This window comes from Ursus arctos, unplaced genomic scaffold (assembly GCF_023065955.2).
Source record: "Ursus arctos isolate Adak ecotype North America unplaced genomic scaffold, UrsArc2.0 scaffold_12, whole genome shotgun sequence".
Lineage (NCBI taxonomy): Eukaryota > Metazoa > Chordata > Mammalia > Carnivora > Ursidae > Ursus > Ursus arctos.
Window position 1 is genome coordinate 3,148,620 of NW_026622786.1, and position 23,317 is coordinate 3,171,936.

The 23,317-nt window shown below is 41.3% G+C and overlaps 1 protein-coding gene across 6 annotated transcripts in view; it reads left to right on the forward strand.

The window, feature by feature from the left end:
* OTUD7B (OTU deubiquitinase 7B) overlaps positions 1-23,317 on the forward strand; it is a 54,618-nt gene that overhangs the window by 11,387 nt on the left and 19,914 nt on the right. Inside the window, exons 1-4 of one of the 6 annotated variants that reach the window (XM_048220323.2) lie at positions 5,133-6,072; positions 8,964-9,028; positions 18,735-18,884; positions 22,600-22,788. In XM_048220323.2, the coding sequence (XP_048076280.2) occupies positions 18,800-18,884; positions 22,600-22,788 (274 nt within the window). In that variant the 5' untranslated portion in view covers positions 5,133-6,072; positions 8,964-9,028; positions 18,735-18,799. Of the gene's footprint in view, positions 1-5,132; positions 6,073-8,963; positions 9,029-16,640; positions 17,110-18,734; positions 18,885-22,599; positions 22,789-23,317 lie in introns of those variants that run through there. The other 5 variants (XM_057310308.1, XM_026486605.4, XM_044379668.3 and 2 more) reach the window with 5 other exon arrangements.

Genomic DNA, 23,317 nt, shown 5'->3' on the forward strand with positions numbered 1-23,317 from the left:
AAAAATATTTTAGACAGCAAGTTTTTATCTATTTTAAAAACTTACCTGCTTTTATGAATTCCTTTGTATTTGCTTTCGTTGTCTTTGAACTAAGAGCTTACCCGTCCGTGTGTTAGACTATTCATTTTCTGAAATTTTCCATCAGTATTAAGGACAAAATTACCTGACATGAAGAATACTTGGTCCGTGTTTGATGACTAGGGATAGAGACTTCCCATAGTCCTCAGAATCCTGAAAATAGAATTCGACTGTTAGACTTAATTTTTGCTGCATCCTGGTTTCTTTGGTTGCCTAAAATAAATTCCTAGCTATTTGGCACAAGGTGACCTCTCATTTTAACAACATTAAATTCCTTCTCTCTCTCATCATTTTTGAAGTTTTTGGTAATATGCTAGTTCATTGTGGAAATTAAGATAAAAAATCATCTACGCAAATTTCTCTTGATGTTTGCTGCCAGCTTGAGACTATAAATTCCTTTCTACTGAATTCCTGCTGTGTACCAGAATTTGAACAACCTGCTCTAAGGAGATGCTAAGTGTTACCCAGCAAATAAACTAAAAAAGTAGTAGGAGAACTGGCCCCTTGGGAATTTACATTCTGTGTTAAATGGGAAATAGTTACATATACATAAATACATATGCAGAAAAAAAGAAATGTGAGAAACAAATACAACTACAGAGTAGTTGTATTACCTTCATAAAGGTTTCAGAACTGAAAGGAAATTTACATATTGTCATCATTTTCTAGGTAAGGAAAATGAGGCACAGAAAATTTGACTTGTCCAAGGTAGTAGTTACTCTCAACAGCAAACGTTTTGTAGAATATTTGCTCTCTGAAAAGTTAGGCTTCAGTAAACAAAGAGTTAAAGTCATGAAGAACTTAATAATTAGTTGTGAAGACTGAATTATTTGCATAAAAAGATAAGAAATGATACGAAGTCATGGGTACTAAGTGTCAAGTGAGGAGTACAGTTGTACAGAATAACGTAGATTTTTTTTTTTTTTTAAGTAAGCTCTAGTGCCTGTGTGGGACTTGAACTCACGACCCTGAGATCAAGAGTCGCATGGTCTACCAACTGAGCCTGCCAGGTGCTCCTAGGAATTATATAGGAGTTTAGAGGGAGTGGGTAGGGGGAAATTTTATACTTCGGCTAATCTAGACCTTAGAGAAGAGAGAAGACTGGGTAAGTTTAGAGGGCAAGGCGTGAGAACAGTGAGCACTCAGAAGGCCTTTAAGGCCTGAGAACAGTGAAGTAAGCCTGCCTTGTTTTGAGGGCAGAGCAAGTAGACAAGCAACAAGATCAACGAAGTTGGAGAGTTAGGTAAATTGGAGAGGGCCTTAAATCTCAGGCAGAGGAATTTGGTTTATACTTGCAGTGAAAAATCCCCGGGCACAGAATTTTATGTGTAAATGAGTATTTTAGGAAAGTGGATTTCACCTACGCAGTGTAAAGTGGAAGAGGAGAGACCAGGTAGAGCTGTTCTAATAGTCCCGGGGAAAGGAGTCTCTACGGGGGTGATGGTAATGGAGAGAGAAAAAGATTCCAGTGATTTGAGGAAAAGTAAGTCGAATTTGGTAACTGCTTTTAGGAGGGGTGGATAATAACAGGGCACGTGTTCTCTATCTGGGTTGTAGCAGTGAAAGAGCTGGGTTTGGCTGGTTTCTAATGCATCTGCTCTCCAAAGGGATACCTTGGTAGAAGCCTTTGCAGGGCACTGAGTCTAGCCCAACATTCGCAGTTAATACTGGATACATGGTTTAAGTGACCGGTTTAAGTCTGCACACTACCTAAGTTAGTAGAACTTGGTGTAGAGCCCATTCTTTTGACTGTTGGCCAGTGCTCTTTTATATCCTGTTGCTTAAGAGGACGTGGGTCAAGTGGTTAAAAACACAGAGGAGATGCCTGGGAAGGGAAATGGGAAGTTGAAGACCACATTATGATGAGGTTTAGCCACAAGCTGTTTCAGTTCTCATAGGTTTTCCTTATCTTCAGACACTGAATGTGTATACTGTCGGGCTCATAATGCAACAGTGAGCTGCGTTCCTTAGCGCTACCTTCTGACGTTCAGTTCCTCATAGGCAAGGAAAAAGCTCCTTCAGATTTGGGATTTAATTGCATATGCTCTCTGACTCCCAGTTTTGAAAATGAAATATCTTTTCCTCTGCATGTAGATAGGTTGATGTGGTTATAGGCAGTTATAGGCTGATGTGGTTGAGTCTGAGGTAGCCTCAAAGGCCCCATCAGTCTTTTTGGAGTAAAGGGAGGAGGAGAGTTTTGGACCCAAATCTTTCAAGCTTATTTACCCTGTCAGCAGTTAAGAACAATTTACTTACACAGATCTTATTACCAAAAAAGGTCAGTAAATATTGTGAATCAATAGAGTGTTTTTGCTAATGGGAAGTTTTTAGAGAATTAAATAGCCTTCTAAAAATCCTTTATATTTGGTTTTTAAATATATAGTCTGTTATATTTAAGATGTGACTCGGTCTCACTTCTTTTCCCTTCTGTTTTCCTTTCCTTTCTTTTTCTTTCACTTTTCCTATTCTGCCAGGCTTTTATCTGGTAATAACAGATACCTGAACACTCACAGTAGCGTTATCTGGATCAAGTAACATTTATTATGTACCTACTACAAGAGTCTGTTATTTAATTTCATCTGCCAAGGTGAAATATTCCTAGATTTTATGACTAGGGCCTTAGTAGTAAACATTTTCCAATGCTTGGCTTCTGTAATTCTTAGCCCATTTTTTAAATTTTACTTATTTATTTTTTTAAAGATTTTATTTATTTATTTGACAGAGAGAGGGGCAGCGAGAGAGGGAATACAAGCAGGGGGAGTGGGAGAGGGAGAAGCAGGCTTCCCACTGATCAGGGAGCCCGATGCAGGGCTCGATCCCAGAACGCTGGGATCATGACCTGAGCCAAAGGCAGATGCTTAACGACTGAGCCACCAGGCATCCCTCTTAGCCCATTTTAATCTTTGCCATGACTCTTCTGTTATAACTTCTGACCTGGCTGGGAAGGGAAGAAAACTTTACTGTTTAATAGTGAGACCCTACCACGAGTTATACTAAGTACTTTATATATCACCTCACTTAATACTCATAACTGTTCAGTAAGATAGGTAGATATTCTTATACCTATTTCTAGATTAATTCATCTGAAATATTTATTCCTGTGTTAATAAAAATATTTATCAATTCAGCCAAGATATTTAGGTACTGTTGAAGTTGCTGAGGATACCACAGTGACTATCAGATGAAGTCCCTGCTAAGGCACAGAGAAGTTAAATAACTTGCCCAAAGTCACACAGCAAGAAAGTGACAGAACTAGGATTTACATATAGATCTGGTGGATTTCAGAGGAAATGTATGCAACCACTATAACATGCTGCCATTTATATATATTGCATGTTCTCTGTGATTACCTAAGTAAATCAATTTATAAAGGTAGGTGCTCCTCACAGTATTTCTTTGTTTAAAGGGGTTCTCCATGGGGTGCCTGGGTGGCTTAGTTGCTTAAGCATCAGCGTCTGTATCTGCCTTCAGCTCTGGTCATGATCTCAGGGTCCTGGAATAGAGCCCCTTGTTGGGCTCCCTGCTCAGCAGGGAGTTTGGAGTCTGCTTCTCCCTCTGCCCCTCCTCATCTCTCATGTGTGAGCGCTTGTGCTTTCTCTCTGTAACAAATAAAATCTTTAAAAAAAAAAAAAAATCAAGGGATCTTTACATAAAAAAAAAAAAAAAAAGGTTCTCCATGAATCCAAGAAAGAAATACGTTGGTGCTGACAAGCACACCTGCCCAATAATGCTTTTCCTCTCTTCCCCTCCCCTCTCCCCACTCCCTTTCCACTCACTCATACTGGGTATAAACTGGACAGTGTGACCTGCTTTGGCATGTGGATATGTTTGTGTTTTGAGGACTGGGAGAGTTTTGTTTGTTTCCTTGGCTTCCTGAACATTCCTTGCCCACTTGCAAGTGCTTTCTTGTAGCATGATGGTGAGTAATGTGAGGTTAACGTTGTAATGTGGTCATACCAGTTGGAATTTTTTTTTTTTCTTTTTCCCCCGGTTCTCTTTGATGAGTATGTGAGTGGGGACTCTTGGGTCAAACTTGCCTTCTGCAGTTCATTCAAATAGAGAAGGCTTTCTGTATTCAGAAGACTAGAAAATAGTCTTGAGGTTGGGAAGACTTAAAATCCAATGTCTGGGGTGCCTAGGTGGCTCAGTTGGTTAAGCGTTTGCCTTTGGCTCAGGTCAGGATCCTGGAGTCGTAGGATCAAGCCCTGTGTCGGGCTCCCTGCTCAGCGGGAGTCTGCTTCTACCTCTCCCTCTGCTTCTCCTCCTCATGTTCTCTCTCTCACTCACTCTCTCAAATAAATAAAATTTTAAGAGGATAAAATAAAATCCAGTGTCTTCTGCCCAGCTGAAATTTAGTTTTGTGGGGTGCCTGGGGAGCTCAGTTGGTAAGCGTCTGCCTTTGGCTCAGGTCGTGATCTCAGGGTTCTGGGATCCAGGCTCATGCAGGGCTCTCCGCTCGGCAGCGAATCTGCTTCTCCCTCTCCAGAGCTCTGTGATCTCTCTCGCTTTCGCTCTCTCTCAAATAAGTAAAATCTTTTTTAAAAATTCAGTTTTGTTAGTATTCTAGGTTTATTCTTTAGCTAGTGTGAAGCAAGAGAGTTACTTGTTTTCGATTATGTCTGTTATCACCATGTGCCACATTTCGGATGTACGGTGTTTGTTCTGGAGTTAGGAGCTTAAAAATAGGCACACAGGTTTTGTGCTAAGCATTACCTTGTAGGAAGCACAAAAAAATGCTTAGGTCTGTGAGACTGAGAAGCTGAGTTCCATTTGAGTTTTAGGGATTAATTAGGTAGGATCAAGGTAGTTAGTATTAGAACTAGTTGGTTTTAGGGGCGCCTGGGTGGCACAGCGGTTAAGCGTCTGCCTTCGGCTCAGGGCGTGATCCCGGAGTCCTGGGATTGAGCCCCACATCAGGCTCCTCCGCTGAGAGCCTGCTTCTTCCTCTCCCACTCCTCCTGCTTGTGTTCCCTCTCTCGCTGGCTGTCTCTATCTCTGTCGAATAAATAAATAAAAAATCTTAAAAAAAAAAAAAAAAGAACTAGTTGGTTTTAGGAACCCAGGTCAGTTAAGGATTGGGTTTAGTCATATCTGTGCATGACACATAAGATTAATGAGATGATTTATATGGATGTGTCTAACCTAGTGCTTGGTACTTGATTGGTACACAGTAAATACTAGTTAAATCTTTAAAGGTGCTTGAATGGTAAATGTTGTCAGTTTGTCTTTCTAGGGCAGCTTTCTCATTAACTGTGCCTTCTTTAGAAGAGTAGTTATTGATCATTTAATTCTGGGTAAGGCATTTGGAAAAGGGATTGGGGTATCGAAGATTTATATCAGATTCTTGCTGAAATTGTGGTCTTAACATGTACAAATTGAATCAGGCCTAACTTAAAGGGAAATGTGTGATTTTGCTTTGTTAGGGTTAATCCTGTGCTTTTTTGATAGAACTAGCTTCTTGACCCTGTGGTAGAGTTGAAAATGCTTGCTTTTCAATTCCAGTTAAACTCGGTTTGATTTTTGGTATTTGAGATAGTTGCCTATGATTTTTCCTTTTATCCCCTGCATTCTTTTCAGTGAATGAGGTAGTATATTTGAAAGTATTTTGTGAACTGCAAAGCTAGCATTTGTTGTCACCACCACCGCTGCCAATAGTAATGTTAAAAATATTAATGGAATAGGACTCATTCTAATGAAGGTTGGTTTCCTGGAGTAATTTCAAGGAGAAGAACTCAGAGGACAACAGGATATTTGCCAAATGACTTGTGTACTAATTCATACCTTTTGTACTTTTTGTGGAAGGTAAAAGGAAAAGCAGAGACTTGTCACCCTGAAAACTTGGCCTGGGGCTATGTCATCATGAGGGGTCGCCTATAGTACTTAGATATACACTGTTGTGGCAAGAAAGTTAAACAGGATTTGTCGTAGGTTTGACATAGTGCATTCTACTGAAAGCATCTGTCAAGACAGGAAACCACTCCTTCCAGTTCATTGGTAAGATAACTACAATCCATTACTGTGGATCCTATACTGATAAAATGTATCCGTCTAGGACAGTATGGCCTCCCACAGTGGTAGGATTAAGGAAACAGTGCGTTTGACCAAAATACTTGGCTAGGTTTTACCATCAAAATCCTTTACAGTCAACTTCTGATGATTGGCATTCTTGGAGAAGAACACGTGATTTTAATAATTCAGAAGAGCAAGTTTAGTGAATTTTGAAAAGACTCTTTTAAAAGTTTACTCTTCATCTTTTTCTGTCTCCGATGCCTGGAACTCAGTAAATCTGTGTTGAATAAAGGAAGTTAACTGATACCTATCTTGGGGTTTTCTCTGGAATCAGCCTGTTAGATGCACCTCTAGAGAGCAGGGATGATGACTTACTGGTTTATGCATCCCCTTCACTTGGCAGACTGCCTGGCACGCAGTGGGTCCTTCCTAAGTGCTTATTGAATGATTGAGGCGGGAAGGTAAGGTTTTCATTGGGGGGGAATTGCAGTGACCTGGTGCTATTGTGCTGATGGCCCTTCCTAAGAGGAAGAAGAGGTGTAGCTTTCCCACAAATCAACATGAAACAAAGTGAATGTGAGAAAAGTGATTGCTCTGATGCTGCCACGCATTTTATTTACTCTCTGGGACAGGGAGAAATAATGTGTTAAAAGTTGATGCTTTATTCTCTCTTGGTTTTTATTTTATGTTTTATTCTGTTCAAAATTTAGTTACTGCCATGATTTCATAACAGCATATTAGAGCTTCAGACTATCAATAGAAAAGAAAAAAAAATCTCTTTGTCACACTTAATTTTATCCTGCCCTCTTGCTACAAAACTTTGGACCTCAGGGATCCAGTGCTAGAAGAATATTTCCAAATCCAGTTTATATCTTTAGTGGTGATGAGCACAACACACATGGGGTTTGATTTAGCACGCCCTAATGATCATCTGTATAGATGATTTCCCTTAATGGTTTGCTTAAGTGATTAAATTTCCTAATTATGCATCTTTTTCTTTGGCACACATCTGTAGAAGTAAGAGATTTTTCTGGATGGCAGGAGGAAAGGAAGTTTTCATACATAAATCCACAAAGTAGATCACATGGAGAATTGAAAGTCATTGATATATGTCAAGTCAGGTTAAAGACTGCTAGAATCGGAGTCAGCAGGGGCGCCTGGGCGGCTCAGTCCGTTAAGCATCTGACTCTTGGTTTTAGCTCAGGTCATGGTCTCATGGGTCAAGGGATTGAGCCCCGCTTTGGGCTCTGCTCTCAGTGGGGAGAAGAGGAAGTTCTGCTTAAAGATTCTCTCCTCCTCTGCCCCTAACCCCACTTGCGTGTGTGCATGAGCTCTCTCGTGCTCTCTAAAATAAATAAATAAATCTTTAGAGAGAGAAAAAAGAATAGTAGTCCACAGATTTATGTTCTATACACAGTTTTAGCACTAGTTAGCTCTGTGTCTTTGGGCAAGTCACTTAATCTCACTTACCTTGTTCTCAGTCTTCTCATCTGTAATTTGAGGGATGGAATGAAGTGATCTCTGATGTCCTGGTTCCAAAGTCCATAATTCCAAAGTGCCAAACAAGGAAAGTAGACTGACTTTCTGCACCTCACCACCAGGCTCGTTCCACATTAGACCCAAATGTGAAGTATTAATTATGTAAAAATAGAAGTGTATAGTCTGTGTTCCCAGGTAGAGGGAAGTCAGATTATATTATTATGCTTATAACTAGTTTTATGTGCTTAAATATAAGAGGCTTGGTTGCTTTTATTTATTTTAAATTTAATGTATTTGAGAGAGAGAGCACAGGGAGAGGAGCAGAGAGGGAGGGAGAGGGACAAGTAGACTCCACACTGAGAGCAGTTTAAAAGGTTTTTTTTTAGAACGAGAGAGAGAGAGAGAGAGAGAGAATGGTGGTATGTGGCGGGGGGGGGGGTGTTGCAGAGACTCGAGGAGAGGAGAGAGAATCTTAAGGAGGCTCTGCGGCAGGTGCGTCTCAACCCTTAGATCATGACCTGAGCCGAAGAAATCAAGAGTCAGATGCTTAAGCAGCTGAGCCATCCAGGCACCCGAGGCTCAGTTTCTTTTAAAAGAAAAATTACTACCACAAATGGCACAACCTATACAAATGAAAGAGACCCAAAATTATTTGGGTCTCAGGATATCCTGGGTTGGAGTTTCTGTTTCCTAACTCCAACCTAGAAATAGAAATATGTGTGTATTGGTGGAGTTGGTGGGGGGTGGGGAGGATGGGGCTAGTAGTGTGGATGAATATGGATAGTATTTTTAGAAGCAAAATAATCAAGAATTCCTTAGTATGTGGAGTTTGCATGGCCAAACCAATTTGATTTTGTCATAAGTCCCTGTAGAACTGATATAAAGCCTGTATTCAAATTCAGAATACCTAGGTCCAGGCTCCTTGCTATCAGGGTATCATTTAAGCTTTGTAAGCTTCTCTGTGTGTATATATTTTCCATCAGAAAAGAGGGGATTAAAAACCTCAAAAAGAGTATTTAATTTTTAGAATTCTTATTAAACGAGGCCTTATTTGTGGAAGTGCTTTAAGAACAGAAATTACAGCGAAAGAGAAGCTATTTTTAGTGAACAGACAGCTGTACAGATATATTCGCATAGAACTTGATTATATGTATCTATGGGGCGAATGATGACATTTGAAACCGGTAAATAATTCACAAGCCTATTTTAGATATAGATTAGCTCTCAGTCATCCATACACATGGACCAGCATGAATAATTTAGAATTACAAATATTTGTTAGGCATCTGCTATGTGCCAAGCAATTTTTTAGGCCTGTTTAGAATTTCTTAAAGTATAAAAGAAAGGTGCCAACCTCAAGGATCTTAATTCTATGTAGAATATATCTTGTTTTCCAGCCTGATGATCTCCCTGTCGCACATCCTTAAAGATCCAGTTTGAGAAACTTCCCTAACCCATCCAGGTAAACTAGTTCTTATACCTCTTCCTACCCCATTGGGCATGAATAACATGTTTAGATTTCTCCCAGCAGACTGGAGTGCCCAGACTGTGGCTTCTCTTCTTCATTTGTATCTCCAGGGCCCTAGGGCAGTGCCTGGTACATGGTGGACCCAGCTGGATAAATTTCGATTGAATGAATGATAGTCAGATTGGAGAGATTAGATATGAGTATCAGGAAGGCCAACTAATATTACAAGGCAGGATATGGTAACAGCAAGTGCCAGTGACTGTTGCAAATACTGGGCCTAGAGGAGTTCAAATGAGGTCTAGATATGGCCAGGACAGATGGAACTGTGGAACGTGCCGATGGAGAATTTTAAACATAATCATAGTAATAAAAAGTATCTTTCTTTGAACGGAGTTATGTAATTTTATAAAAGACAGATTTCTTTTTCTAATTGTTTGGGGCTTTTAAAGAATTAGTAGTTGTGTGCTGCAGGAAGTTAATTTACCAGAATAAGTTTACACAATGAATAAATTTCCTATGGGTAACTAATTGTAGATAGTTCATAATTAGAATTTTTTTCCTTCTGCTATATCTCTCCTTGAAGAGAAGTTCTCTAATTGACAGTGAAATGACCGGTAGTTAGGAATCAAGAAGGGGAGAGAAGATTGTGTTCAGCTACTGAATGCGGGTTGATTCAGAGAAAGAATGTGTTTTACTATTAGACTAGCCTCTGTTGACTTGTGGGATTTATTTTTTTCCTCTCATGTCAAAAGTTTAGTAATCAGAATCTTTAAGGGCTTATGTTGAGTTTTTACTTTTACAGACTATCCTCTTAAAAGTTGAATGTATTGAGAATCAAACCTTGAACTATCTTTGACCCTCGCTGAAAGGAAAGAGAAAAAATTCGTTGTGTGTGGCAAATAGAAATACTGGTCTGGATCTAAAAAAATAAACATTAACATGATTTTTGTTTCTATTCAAGTTACTGTTGTGCCAATTTTATAATAACAGCCTCTCTTTATGACTCTGTCTGCTCTTATTTTTCTAAAGGTCACTTCCATTGTGCACATCTTCCGAATTATTAAATTTCCCAAGTAACTGTAATCCGAAGAGCCTTTTATCAGTAGCACTGAAAAGACATGCCAGTTCTTAAGGAGTTCTCTGTGAACTTCTCCCTGATCTTTATATCAGCATTTGGCTGTTAGTGGATTTGTCTCTTAGAGATTCATTTTGCTATTTGTAGGCCTGATTAAAAAGGCTAGAAACTCTTGAAAAAATAGTTAAATCTTGTTGTGACATATACACATACTAGTGGTAGTGATAAAGCCATGGAGCCAATTCTTGAGTCCTTACTAGTATGTATCCACAATAGCATATAGTAAGCTAATAAATTGGGAATGGTAAATTATATGATTGAGTTTTCTTAAGTTTGATTTAGGGACAGAAAATGGCTATTCCTTGAGTATACACTGTTGTGGAGGTAGAAAACAACCCAGAATTGTGCAGGGTGAGCGGGAGGAGATGTAAACATTTTTTTTCCAAAAAATAGACAACATGCATGAGATTAAGAGACTATTATAAAATCTTTGAATCTAGAGTGAGTGAGTAGTAAGGGATAAACATGGGGAGATAGGAGTGGTAGATTAAGATGTTAGAATTTCAGTAAATATGTGTGAATTTGCTATTCCTGGAAATTTGGGGATGAATGAGCTATTTAGCTCTGTCTGTACATCTAGGAGAGGACAGACAGTTTTCTTTTGCTGTTATTTTTGAGGGACCATCTGGTAGAAGGAACAGCCCAAAAAGTCCATTTGCAACATTTTCTTGGAGGCTCAAGGAGTTGAAAGATGCTGGAATGGGAATGATAGACTGGGTGCTCTGTGCATGTGTTGACGGTGCCTTGGAAATGGCTGTGGGACTGGAGGGTTTGTTTGGGATGAGTAGAGGGAGCTTTTGGAGGAAAGATACAGGGGCTGTATTGGGCACTAGTGGAGTGAGGCGGAGTATGTGGGGGGAGTTAGGCAGAAGGAAGGCAACTGACTTTTTTTGAGGACTACTTTATGCCAGGCCCTGCCCTAATGTATCTTCAGTTATTTAATCCTAACAGGAGGTCTGAAATGCAGGTATTTTCCCCATTTTATACATGAAGAAATGGAGGCACAAAATGGTTATATTAGTTACCCACAGGATAGCCCTTAGTAGGTAGACTGGTATTTGAACCCAAATCTGTCTGAATCCAGAGCCAGTTCTGTCTCACTGTGGTGTTGAAAGCAGCTGAAACAGGGAGGGTAGACTGGCACATGGGTGGATGGCATGTGCTTTCTCAGTTCTCCTCCCTGGACTAGGGGTGCTGTGGTACGGGGCTCTGGTCTGGAGTCTGGTAGGCTGGGTGCGTGAAAGTCTGGCTCTGCGGCTTTCCACTTTAGTAACCTCGAGTGGGTTACCCAACCTTTGTGAGCTTTAGTGGCCTCACCTCTAAGGTAGGGTTACTGGTACAAACCAACCTTTTAGAGTTACTTGGAAGTTAAAATGAAATAATGTCTGAAGCTTCAGTGCATATTACTTCCTGTCACTTCTGTTTTTCCTTTTAGACCCATTGTGTTATCTCTGGGTTGTAACATAGGTCTGCATAGGTCTTTTTGGTGAAATTTGGTCGTATTCTCTTTTCTTTAAAGAAGGTTATATTTTGTTTCTTTCACTTGGAAGGACCCGTATTAATTAAAAACAATCTGCCAAGAGACTCTTTCATTTTTCCCTCCCACCTAATCAAGAATTGTGTGAAATTTCTAAGGGTTTTTGTCCCTCCTCTTTCTCCCTGTCTGGATTCCTTGGGACTGACATCATAGACATGGAGGAGTCTCTGACCTTTGAAAATTCTTGACAGTCTTGAATGTTGTGGTTTTCCACTGAGTTTTGGGAGGAGTTGGAGGGGACCCAGACACAGCTGTAGTGCATCACTGGGACTGGGAGAGGGTATAGTGTGAGAATGTGGACGCTTTGGGGGATGTAGTAAACGAGAAAATGTAGGGTCAGTAGTTTCTCAGGCATTTTAACGTAACTGTTATCTATAATCAGTATTTAATTTTGGGTCATTTTTCTCTGTTACTAAGTAGTTGGGCATGCAGAGCATGCAGACTGATTGTAATGTTAGTCTGAGTTAAACAATGTTTAGGAAGAGAAATTTGTTGCAAATAAGATCATATAACAATCTTAAACAAATGTCTTTGGGATGAGCCACTGTTTTAGACCTGCCTATTTACAACACTAATTATCTGATTATCTGCAATACTGGTGTGTATGTGTGTGTGTGTGTGTGTGTGTGTGTGTGTGTCTGCGCGTGCGCATGTGTGCTAGGGTACTATACAAATACAGCTCAGCTTATCTAAACAAAAACTGAGTACCTACTAGGTGCTTGGGTATGCAGGATGAACAAGACAAGATTCCTGCCCTCAAATTGCTCATGGTTTAGTGGGGGAGACAAATGTGTAAATAAACACAAGTACTGTGTGGTGTGATAAATAATATATATTACAGAGGTGGAGTACCAGGTGCAGCAGCAGCGAGGAAGTGGGCAGTTTGTTGGGAAGCTGGAGAAAGTTTTGCAAACAAGGTATTACTCAAGGTAGTCTTATAGGACTAGAGACAAGAATTCCCCTGCCAGACCACAAGTCATTCCAGGCAGCAGGAAACAACGTGGGCAAAGGAACTGCAATGTGAGCACATGGTGTACTTGGGGAACTACCAGGACAGCAGAGGGAAGGTGGCAGGTGAATGAGGCCGGAGCATTAGGCAGAGCCAGATTGTGAAGGGATCTTAAGCTTTAGTCCTTGAAGAATTTAGAGCAGTGAGCTATAATATCTATTTGCATTGTAGATTGATCAGCCTCCACAAGCAACCGATGGCTGGAGAGAGGAAGAGGGAGAAATTAGGAAGCTATTTCCTGGAGTACAGGTTATGAAAACCTGAGAGAGAATAAAAGAGTTGTAGTTTATGAAAAGTGTGGGATGGATTTGAGAAATTTTAAAGGGAAAATGAGTAGAACTTCATAAAGGACTATTTGTGAATGAGGATAAGGTAAAAGAGAAGTCCAGAGTGGCTCCCAGGCTTTTTGACTTGGATAATAGGATGGATGATGGTACCATTTGCTAGAATAGGCAATACTGGAAGAGGACTAGTTTGAAAGGGGGAGGGGCAGAGATGAGAGAATGAGCTCATGCTTTTAATGTGCCGAGTTTAAAGTGCGTGTGGGATTCCCAGGTGAGCTGGAGAGTTTGGGGCTGTGAAACATTTGAAGTTACCAGCATTTGAGTGCTCAGGGACATGAATGAAATTCTCATGGAGATGATATAAATTGAAAAGATGGAAAAAGGGGGGCGCCTGGGTGGCTCAGTCGTTAAGCGTCTGCCTTCTGCTCAGGTCATGATCCCAGGGTCCTGGGATCGAGCCCCACATCGGGCTCCCTGCTCAGCGGGAAGCTTGCTTCTCCCTCTGCCACTCCCCCTGCTTGTGTTCCCTCTCTTGCTGTGTCTCTCTCTGTCAAATAAATAAAATCTTAAAAAAAAAGAAAAGAAAAAGAAAAGATGGAAGAAGGTAGAACCTTGGGTGCACCAGCCCTTGGTTAGGAAGAGGAGTCCACAAAGGTGACCAAGACACGGAGCCAGAGAAGCAGGAAGAGTGATCAAGAAGTATCACGTGCTACGAGGAGATCACTTTAGATAAGCAGTGAGGAAAATGTGATCTTATTGTAAGCCAGTGCCATTCTCCTTCAATAGAATCACAGGATGAGCACTGCACCTAGGTGAGAAAGTAGCATCAGTGAACGTTGATTTTAGGGAGTTTTGTAGGATGGAGGAGAAGAACAGCTGGCAGGTAGGGACAGGGGAGGAAACCTGAAGGAACTCCTCTTGCTTTGTTTCGTAATTTTTTTCTGTGAAGTTGGAGGCAAGGTCATGTGTCAGGAGTAAGGGGAGTGATAAGGATTGGGTAGGAGAATGGTGGAGGTGTGGGGATAGTAGCTGAGAAGATTGGTTGACTTGTACCAAAGTCAAGCAGAAGACAGCAGTGTTTCATTGAAAGTAGAGACTGAATGCCGTTTATGTGTAGTTGGGTTGCTCTGCATGGTTATGTGCTCTGATCTTGCTCAGTAGCCCCAGGTAGTAGCAGAGAAGTTGAATGTGGGAGCCTTCCAGGTTAGGCAGATGAAAGAAGAATAGCCGAACTAGGTTTTTACTGGAAAATAAATGGTCAGTCATTGGGTTCACATTCAGTTAGGCAAGAAGGGATACAGTGGCATCTATCCACCATTTTGTCTTAGTCATCACTGCTGTCATTCCTAGTCCAGCTCACCGTCATGTCTTTGCAATAGTTTCCATTGTGCTCCTTTCACACTCTTCCCACTGCAACCAGGGGGATCTTTTAATATTTCAGATCTGATCGTGTCCTGTCCCTGCTTACAAACCCATCAGTAGCTTTTCGTTACTTTTAGGATAAAATCTCAACGTTTAGCAGGGTCCACCAGACCCCTCTTAATCCTCATTTTGTACCATTCTCACCTCTGTGTTTCTTCCTGCTACAGAACATCGATATATGTTTCTTCTGCTTGGAGCATTCTTTCTTTCCCAGTTTGTCCTCCAGTTCCTACTCATTCTTTGGTCCTTAGATGTAATATCACTTCCTTGGGAAACTTTTTTTCTGACTCCCGGTAGGAGATAACACCCATCTGTCCAGCATTTCTTTATTTCAATTTTCTGTGAAATTTTGTGTTTTTCTTTTTTTCTCCAGACTGGAATCTTCATGAGGATAAAGACTGTGCCTGTCTAGTTCCCTGTTGTGTTTCTAATCCTGAACGTAGTGCACCTAACACATAGTAGGCACTGCATGATTTTTGGTGAATTAGTGAGTAAGGTGGTTAAAGAATTGGATGACTTAGTCTGAGGTGAGGCTATCTCGAGGTAAGAGAGCAGGTTTAGTAGTAGGGAAAGCTGGAAGGAAGATAAGATTGTGGCCAAAGTAAGATTTTGGATGTTGAAAATACAGAGGTGGAATAGTTTTAGGAGATGGCAGGATCCAGGACTGAGGTGCTGGAGTGGAGATGAAGGTCTTTGCATTTGATGAGATTATGAAACTCTTACGGCAGACACATTGGATGGATCGTGTAGCTGGGTGTTGAAATTGATGAGGAAAATGGGAGGGTTTAAATGAGGGCAATATAAGGCAGGTGTCTAAGTCTTGAATAAATGTGAGAGATAGGCACAGCCTTTTCCTGTGTGAAAGAATTCAGCGGGTAAGAATCAGTGCTGTTTGGGGTTCAGTAATGCCCTAGTGCCTTGGGAGGCAGTGGGTGCAGTAGAGTGCGTGTCCAAAATGGCCACACTTCGGGCAGCCCACCTGACTTTTCAAGCCTTATTTGTTTCTCTGTTTGTAAACACCTTTTTATGTGGAGAACTGCTTTCTCTAATCTTTGTCTATGAAAATGCCATCATTCTTGGGTGTGGATTTTATTGTTCTGGAGAAGAGAACACAGGTCACTATGTGGAAGTTACAGAGGGAGGTGGGTTGGTGATTTAATTTAGAAAAGTGTTTTCTGATGATTAGATCTGTCCAACAATAAGACGGACATTGTGGCAAAGGAACAAGTTCTCCATCAAAGCTTGTATCCATGCGGAAACTGGGTGATTTCCCTGTCAGAGATGTAATAGAAGGATTTCTGCATGGGGGCAGACATTGGATTAAGTAATCAGTAATACCTCGTCCAGTTGGAGGACTGGAGGGTTTTGACCCCAATTGAGATTTGTCTAAACACCATACAATCAACAGATGTTTCAGTGCCTCCTCTGTTTTGTTTGAAAGTTTGAAAGCCAGTATTTTCTTTTTTTTCTTCCTGTGTGCTGAGACAGAGCCAAGGACTGTGTGTTTTAGTCCATGTTGTGGATTTTGCCTGTTTGGAATTTGAGAAGCTCAAGCCAGGTGTTCATGATGATGTAACAAAAGCTACTGTTCTCACCTGTTGGGTGGGGTTAGGGTGGAGTCTGCGGCCTGCTCCTGGAGGCATCAAACGTAGAATGTGCTGCCAAGAAGTTTGGTTTAGTGCTTTGAATTTTTTGGCAAGTCGTTCCAGATAATGTTGGATCTCTAAATTACTGGGGCGCCTGGGTGGCGCAGTCGTTAAGCGTCTGCCTTCGGCTCAGGGCGTGATCCCGGCGTTCTGGGATCGAGCCCCACGTCAGGCTCCTCCGCTGGGAGCCTGCTTCTTCCTCTCCCACTCCCCCTGCTTGTGTTCCCTCTCTCGCTGGCTGTCTCTCTCTGTCAAATAAATAAATAAAATCTTAAAACAAAATTACTTCTCAAAAGTAGTGTTTTGAAAAGAATGACCTACTGTGTTGGCGAGTGAGATCTGTGATGCCATGAAATTGATGGTTTTTATTGGCTCCTCAGTCATGGGAGCCTATGTCTGGCTGGGAAATTGCCTACATGCCTGTGGCTTGATCAACTCTGCCCTCCTCTGCTGAGCATCTTTTTGCTGATGGCTATTTGTGTGCTTACTGTATACCTCCCACAGTCTTTCAGAAAGTTATTAAAGTGGCTTTACTAAGTTCCTTTGAATTTTTTTTTTTTTTTAAAGAGAGAAGATTGAAATTCATTTTGCAGCTTTGCTCTTGGTTTTGGATTAGTCATGCTTTCACGTTACTTGGGCTGCAGCCATCTCCTGTGACCTCTAAGACAGTGACTAAAATGGGCTTGGAGAGGAAATTCTTGTCTGTATTAGGGGAGGGAGAAACCACTCATTCATTTATGAATTCTGACGGAGTTTAATTCTTGAGTATAAAATGTAAGGAACTAATTTATTTTATAATGTGACATTTTGAATTTGAGGTATGTTAGGCCAAAAATTCCTCATGTATTGGCAGCCTTTTCTGACAATTGGGATATTGAAATGGAAGGAAATCAGACATTGATAATACATAGACTAAAAGAGAATGTCAGGATCATGGTTTACGACGCTACAGTGAACTGGAGAAGTTCATTTTTTGAACCTGGAAAGGATCTTAGAGGTCATCGACTCCAAGTCTAGGATACACAAGAGGCAATGAAAGCCTGTAAGTAATTTGACCACAGCTACCCAGCTAACATATATAGGTGCGGGTAAAAATCATACGATACGAGGGTGGTGGAACTGGTGAGAGTACGGATGATGTCTCTTCAGAAAAGAGAGTTTCTGAAACTTGGAGAGATGGATTGGGACCAGGGCAGACACTTAGAAAGAGAGGGGTGATAGGAAGTACGAAGGACCCTGCAATTTCTCATCTGCTGAGTTAAGCCAAAAATAGATTGGCTTGGTGGTGGCTGGTGTAGAGGTCCACTTGGTCATTTAATCATTTACTCATCAGGCATTTATTGATGCCTACAGTATTGTAGGTGCTGTGCTAGGTGCTAGGTGTTGGGGCTATAAATATGAATAAAACATGTCCCTGCACTCAAGTTAGTCACTTCCTGGTTTTATGACCCGCGAGTCATTGCTGTTTATTTGCCTTAATATTTCTAAGGAATGCAGAAAATCAGGATCTAATCATACCACTAGACAGGCTGTGTCCTGGGATTGGGGGAGGTTTGAAGAAAAGGTATCTGAGTCACCCTTAGACTTTGGGTTGTTTAGGAGGCGATGTTTCTGCAGAGAGTCACCTGAGTCACCTTTTACCTTTGAGAATTCTACTTTGGGCCTTCCCTAAAACGCAGGGGGTTGGTGGGTGTGGTGGGGCAGGTGTGTTATGGTTAGTTTAGGAACAAGCCCTCGTCTCCAGAGAACTGTAAAGCTGTCTAATTCTGGTAGAATTTGGTTAGAGATTGTTTTTCACTGTGTTATGCTTCCTCAGCTGGGACTGCTAACTTTAGAGGAATGTGGATTGGTGCCAGGCTATCAGGTCAGGGACAGAGTTTCTGCCAAAGTCAAGTCTGAAAGAGATCTTCTGCAGGTGAGCTTCTTTGGCTCATTTGTCCGCAGTGGAGAAAGGCATGTTTCCTGGGTTCATGAAATTAGTGGACAAAAACTGACTTTTGTCTACCCTTGGGATCTCCACTGTGCTTTGCGTAATGGCTTATTGTTTTATTTGGAGTAGTTTTAGCTATCAGCTTGCTCCTTCCATGTCCTCAGCTCGCCTCAGAACACTAGTCAACTCTATAAAGTTATTCAGTGTATAGTATTCATTTGTTCATGTATCCATTCATTCAGCAAATATTTACTGAGGGCCTGTATGCCATGCACTGTGCCAAGTGATACATGCTGAGGACACATTAGTGAACAAGACACACAAGCACTCAGCTTTCAAGAAATTTACATATTAGAGGAGGAGGCTAGACAGCAACTATTAAAATATTTCCAGGTTATATCAAGTGCCAGGAAGGAAATAAACAAGGTGGGGAGTTCTTCAGGGTGGTAGTCTGCTGCTTTCTTCCATTAGTTTGGATAAGCAAACTTCTGGGTGGAAATGGAATACTCTAGAAAGGTAGAAGAAAAGTATTCAGAATGACATGCGGTTTTGCGATTAATTTAATAGTTAAGAAATTAAAGAGGAATTGGGAAACTAAATGTTGCTCTCCATAATAAATTCAGCTGAAATGAGCGAGCCGGGATAGTTTCCCCATTTGGTTAGGAAGCTGCTGAAATTGGGCTGTGATCATCCTATTTCAGTGTAATTTGAGCCTCATGTGTTTATTTCCTCCTCAGGTGGAGGCCTGAATTTTGATCTATGTCCACCCTACCTCAGCTGCCTGAAAGTACTTAATGATCACATGACCCTGGACATGGATGCTGTCCTGTCAGATTTTGTCCGTTCTACAGGCGCGGAGCCTGGGCTGGCCCGAGATCTCCTGGAAGGTAAGGAGTCATGAGGGGGAAAACGAGAAGAGAGAAAGTAAGAAGCGATATTTACTGTTAGGATGACTTGGAGCATTTAAAGGTGATCAGAAAGATACTTTGTGTGTGGCAGACCTTACATTTAAGTTGCTTCTAATAATCCACCTGTGTATGACTCACCATAATTTTAAAATGCAAAATCCCCTTCTCACCTTGAATTTTTGGTGTAGCTTTCTCCACTGTGAATTTATGCTTAGGTAACGCAAGTGAAATTTTATATTAAGCCACTAAAAGCACAATTCTAGATCTTCTGTAAGTCGTCGTCTTTTATGACTTTGGGATCACTCGCGGTTTTGTTTCTTTCCTTCCCTAATTTGTACAGGTGATTCTCCGTAGAGTGAATTAAGTTAATGTCTTTATTTTGCTGCCTTTGTTTACTTACATCTGTATGTACACATCAGTGTGAACGTTCTAGATTTTAAGGTCCTTAAGGCTTGGAATCGTGTCAGTAGGAGTCTTTGTTTGGAGTCATAATTAACAGATGTTTTTCGATGATGGAAATATATAATGACACAAATGGGTAAGCCTGAGGTGAAAGGGGCAGGGTGTTAGCATACATTCTGATGTTCTGGGTTGTCAGCCCTTAGCAAGGTGTGACAATTTGACATTTGCTTCTACCTGTTAGTTAGGGAATGGGAGATCTGGGTTTAGACTCCGGTTTGCTAATTCAGTATGACTCTGCCCTTGACTGGCACTTTTGGTTTTACTTCCTGCTACCATCTCCTTCTTATGCTTCAGTCTGGCCCAACACATCACCTTTCCCTGGTCACGTTAAGTTGTTTTCTAAGTCTGCAGTGTCCCTTCCTCTATTATTCTCCTGAAATTCTCCTCAGCCTTCGGGATTCAGCTCAAATGCTTCCTCTTCCTCTTGTAACATGTGGTGAACGCTGTATGTGTGAGGTACTGGAGATACATTATTTTATTCTTACGGTCACTCTACAATATAAGTTTTATTATCCCACTTTTACAGTTTTAAAAACTGAAGTTCAGAGAAGTTAAGTGGAATTTGAACTCAGGCAATCTGGTTTCAGAGGCTGGCTCTTAACATGTTACAGTTAATAATTGTGTAATTTCTCTCACACACGTGCACACACTTCTATGCTATGAAGGGAAGGTTGAGGGTACTATGGAAGTGTAAGAGAGAAACTTAATTCAGATACAGGGTGCAGAAAGGCCTTTCTAAGGAAGTGACATTTGAGCTGAACCCAGAAGGGTGCGTGGGAGTAGCAAGACAAAAGGGATAGAGAAGAGAGTGTTGATATGGAAGCTTATACAAGGACCTAAGGTGAAAGAGAGTTTGGCACTGGGTCGGAAGAGTGGGGCACGAGTGGCAGGAAATGGGTAGAAAGGCAGGAAGCAGAATATGGGGCCCTTTGTGGACTGTGGGTAAGGAGTTTAAATGTCATTCTGTGTTCAGTGGGAAGCTGGGAAGGGTGGCAATCAGGGGGGTGACGTGATTGGATTTGAATTTTGGTTGAAGGATGTGGCACAGATTGGAAGGTGGCCAGAGAAGTGATCGACCCAGTTAAGGCTGTTGCCACAGTTGAGGTGAGTGATGATGGTGGCTTGAACCGCTGTGGTGGCAGAAGAGAGAAAGTGGATGGATTTCAGGTACAATGTAGAAGGGAGATCAAAGGGCCTGATCTTCCTTTTCTCCCTGCCTCTGTCTTTCTCTCTTGCTTTTTCCTTTAAAAGTTAGCTTTGGTTTATAGTGTAAAGAGCAAATTCGAGAGGGGACATGTTAGGGCAAGAAAGACTAGCTGAGCTTCTCCCAAAGACCAGGGACAATCATGAGGACCTGCATGGGAACAGTGACAATAAAAATGGACAAGAAAGAACAGATTTGAGAGATATTTCATGAGTGCAAACATTGACTAGATAGGGCAGAGAAGGAGTTGGGTCTGAGTAGTGAGGAGCTCAAGATGACAGAATTTTCTGGCCTGGAGGGCTTGTGATACCATTACCAATTTGGGGACTATAGAAAGAGGAGATGAAGCAAGTCCTAGGAAGGAAGATGATGGACATTCAGTTTTGGACAAGTTGGCTGTTAGGACCTGATTATAAGGAGTTTACCACACGGTTGCAAATACAGAGCCAGCGTTCAGTATGGTGTTCTGTATTTCCAACTGTGTGGTAAACATTTGTTGAGTCAGGACAAAAGTCCTTCATTCTTTAACAGATATTTATTGAGTGTCTACTATGTGCCAAGTTCTAGGTGCTTGAATGAAACAAAACAAACAAAAATCCCTGCCCTTACCTTCTAGCAGGAAAGACAGTCAGTAAATAACAAACATGATAACCAAATCATTGTAAAGTCTATGTTAAGGTGGAAGTGCTATGGGAAACGATGAGATAGGTTTTGATTTTTACTTGGGTGGCTAAGGCAGGCCTTATTAAGAATGTGACATTTGAACAAATATCTGAAGGAGATGAGGGGCTGTCTGTGTAGATAAATTGGAGAGAGATCCAGGCAGCGGGGCCAGTTGTTGGAAAGGCCATAGGTGGGAGCAGTCTTAGCATGTTTGTAGGGACAGCAAAGAGGCCAGATTGACTGAAGCAGTGTGAGCAAAGGGAGTTGGAACAAATGGTGAATGTAATGGCTCAGAAGGAAATTTATCAGGTATTAATGATTCATACAGCTTAACTGGAAAATTGTAGTAATAACAAGATATAACAGCAACAGCCATAAATACATATGTAAAACTTTCTGTGTACCAGTGCTTTTAATTCATTTGATCTTCATAACAGTCCTACATGGAATCATCTCCACTTTCATAGCCAGGGAAATTGAAGCACAGAGAAAAAGCTGGAAAAGTAGGCCAGGTCATAGAAAGCCTTGAATGTCAGACACAGGAGCCTGGAATTTATTCCAGTGGCAAGCAGTTAGCGATTTCATTCTGGAACTGAAATGATGAGAACAGTGCTTTGGAAGGATTAATCTTGTGTGGGGTACTTCAGAGTGGATTGGAGGCAGTGGGTGATAGGAATTGAATTAAGGGAGTAACGAGTGGATAGAAAGAAATGTGAACAGTCATACAGTATGTTATTTATAGAATAATATAACTGCAGAAAGCAACAGAAAAATCCATTATGACAAATCTATCATCTAGGGTCTTTCCTTCAGTAGAGTAGTGATTCTTAACTTTAAATTTGGGGGCAGTTAACAGCTCCTTTTGGTAATCTGATGACAGCTGTCAGCTCTTTTTCTTTAGAAAAATGCACATACCTATACCTTTGTATACAATTTTGGATGGTTTAGGACATTATAGAGCATGTCGAGGCTAAGAACTGTCTGGATCTCAGAATTGAGAGACCTGGGCTTTAGTTGCACTTTTCCTTGGTGCAAACTAGCAGTGCATTTGGGCAAGTCGCTCTACTTCTTTAGGCTTCCTTTGTTTTATCTGTGGTCTCTGTGGGCCCTTTCAGTTCAGAGACACAAAGTTTCAGTGCCCACAGAGCAGACTTAGGAAATGGACAACAAGGAAATAAATAGGTTGTGGTATTGAAGACTGAAGTGTTAATGAGGAAAATTAACGTGTGATAGGAGAATGGTGGAAGTGCACATGAATTTTGCTTGCTGGTTTTGAGAGGATGGTTCGAGTGATTGTTCTGTGTCTTTCCTCAGTTTCCCCGTTCCCTGAGTACCCATTTCACTTTTTGCTTTGTCTTCTGCCAGGAAAGAATTGGGACGTGAGTGCCGCCCTCAGTGATTTTGAACAGCTACGTCAAGTCCATGCTGGGAACCTGCCCCCACCCTTTAGTGAAGGGAGTGGTGGCTCTAGGACCCCTGAAAAAGGGTTTTCGGAGAGAGAGTCGGCCCGCCCTCCCCGACCCACCCTGCAGCGGCAGGATGACATCGTTCAAGGTACTGGGGTAACTGAGGGGTGTTTCTACAGGCAGAGTAGAAAGGAAGCGAGGGGACTGCTAAATGGAGTCATCCTTTGGAGATGAGCCTTGTCCTTCCCCTGCTCACACTGTCCCACTGCACCTTGAGTATTACTCTGTCCAAAGGCCTTTTTCAGATCCTGGGAGAGAAATGGATGAGGGAGTACAGTCTAGTTGTCGAGATAGAGTAAAGGGTGAATTCAAAGGATCACTGCCATCCTCCAAAGATGGGGATGTCAGTATGTATCAGAATTTTAAAATGCATGTAGACTCTGACTTAGCAATTTGATTTCTAGGAATTGATCATACATGTGTACGTGCATGTGGGTTTGTATGTGTGTGTCCTTTAAATAAATAGATGTAAGTGGACACATACACATATACAGCATAAAGCTTGAAAGTTAAAGCTTGAAAACAACATTTAATGTCTGTTAGTAGAGGAGAAGCTAAATAAATTAAAATCGTTTATGTTGTGGAATACTCTGCAGCCATTGGAAAGAATTAGGTAG